This window comes from Anneissia japonica, unplaced genomic scaffold (genome assembly GCF_011630105.1).
Source record: "Anneissia japonica isolate Jap-2015-1 unplaced genomic scaffold, ASM1163010v1 scaffold133988_len827_cov104, whole genome shotgun sequence".
In the NCBI taxonomy this organism is placed as follows: Eukaryota; Metazoa; Echinodermata; class Crinoidea; order Comatulida; family Comatulidae; genus Anneissia; species Anneissia japonica.
Window position 1 is genome coordinate 1 of NW_022755265.1, and position 827 is coordinate 827.

At 40.6% G+C, this 827-nt stretch overlaps 1 protein-coding gene across 1 annotated transcript; it reads right to left on the reverse strand.

Annotated features, from left to right (window-relative positions):
* Positions 1 to 110: 110 nt before the first annotated feature.
* Positions 111 to 704, reverse strand: LOC117123352 (alpha-tectorin-like; the record flags this gene model as incomplete). The annotated part of the gene is given in 2 exon segments (XM_033269236.1): positions 111 to 444; positions 546 to 704. Coding segments are annotated over 2 exon segments (493 nt in total), but the record flags the coding sequence as incomplete, so codon positions are not given.
* Between the last annotated feature and the right edge of the window lie 123 nt (positions 705 to 827).

Genomic DNA, 827 nt, shown 5'->3' on the forward strand with positions numbered 1-827 from the left:
ATAAACAAATAAATTAGTTAGTAGAACAAAACAAAGACATCATCAGCAATAGGATAAAAACCTTGGCGATATTTCGCTGTCAATCACATTTCTGAGTTGCTTATACTTACGGCACTGGGGTGTTTCTGTTCGCCAATGTCCAGGTGACCCTCCGCGTTCTCGACACGCCTGAGCGTATTCTTGTAAATGATCGCAATACAGGTCCTCGTTTGGCAGCGTGGCGCAAAGATCGTACACGCACGCATCGTAATAGTTGCTAGGATCTAGTATCTCGTGACAACTTGCCAAAGCGCCAGTTGGTGAAGTCAATATGAAGCAAAGATCCTCGGCCGCTTGTCGAGCTGCTCCCTCCTCTGAGCATGGATCTACCACGATAATACCGGATTCATCACATTCAGTTTCATCCACCACCCAGCTGTTTCCAAAGTCCACTTCGTCTCTGGCCTGCATGAATAAAAATTAGAAATATTATTTGAGCTGTCCAGCACAGAATTAGAAATTTTCAAAAAGACGTCTTAAATCCGAAAGGAAAAACGTTCAATTACCAAGGATCCATCACGTTTTACATCTAAATCGTTTTCACCATCGCTATTGAAATCCCCACACAGTCCACAAGTTGTGTTCCAATAATCATGTGGAAGTTGAATTTCTCCTACACTAACTCCATCCCATCGAATAACTAGACCAAAACTGGTCCATAACAACTGAAAGAAATCCACAACAAAATTAATTGGTGACACAAATCAAATTTAAAATAGAAAAGTATAATACTAATATTCCAGTATTAACATAGGCCTATACAACTTGGATTACAGCGAAAAACCGCT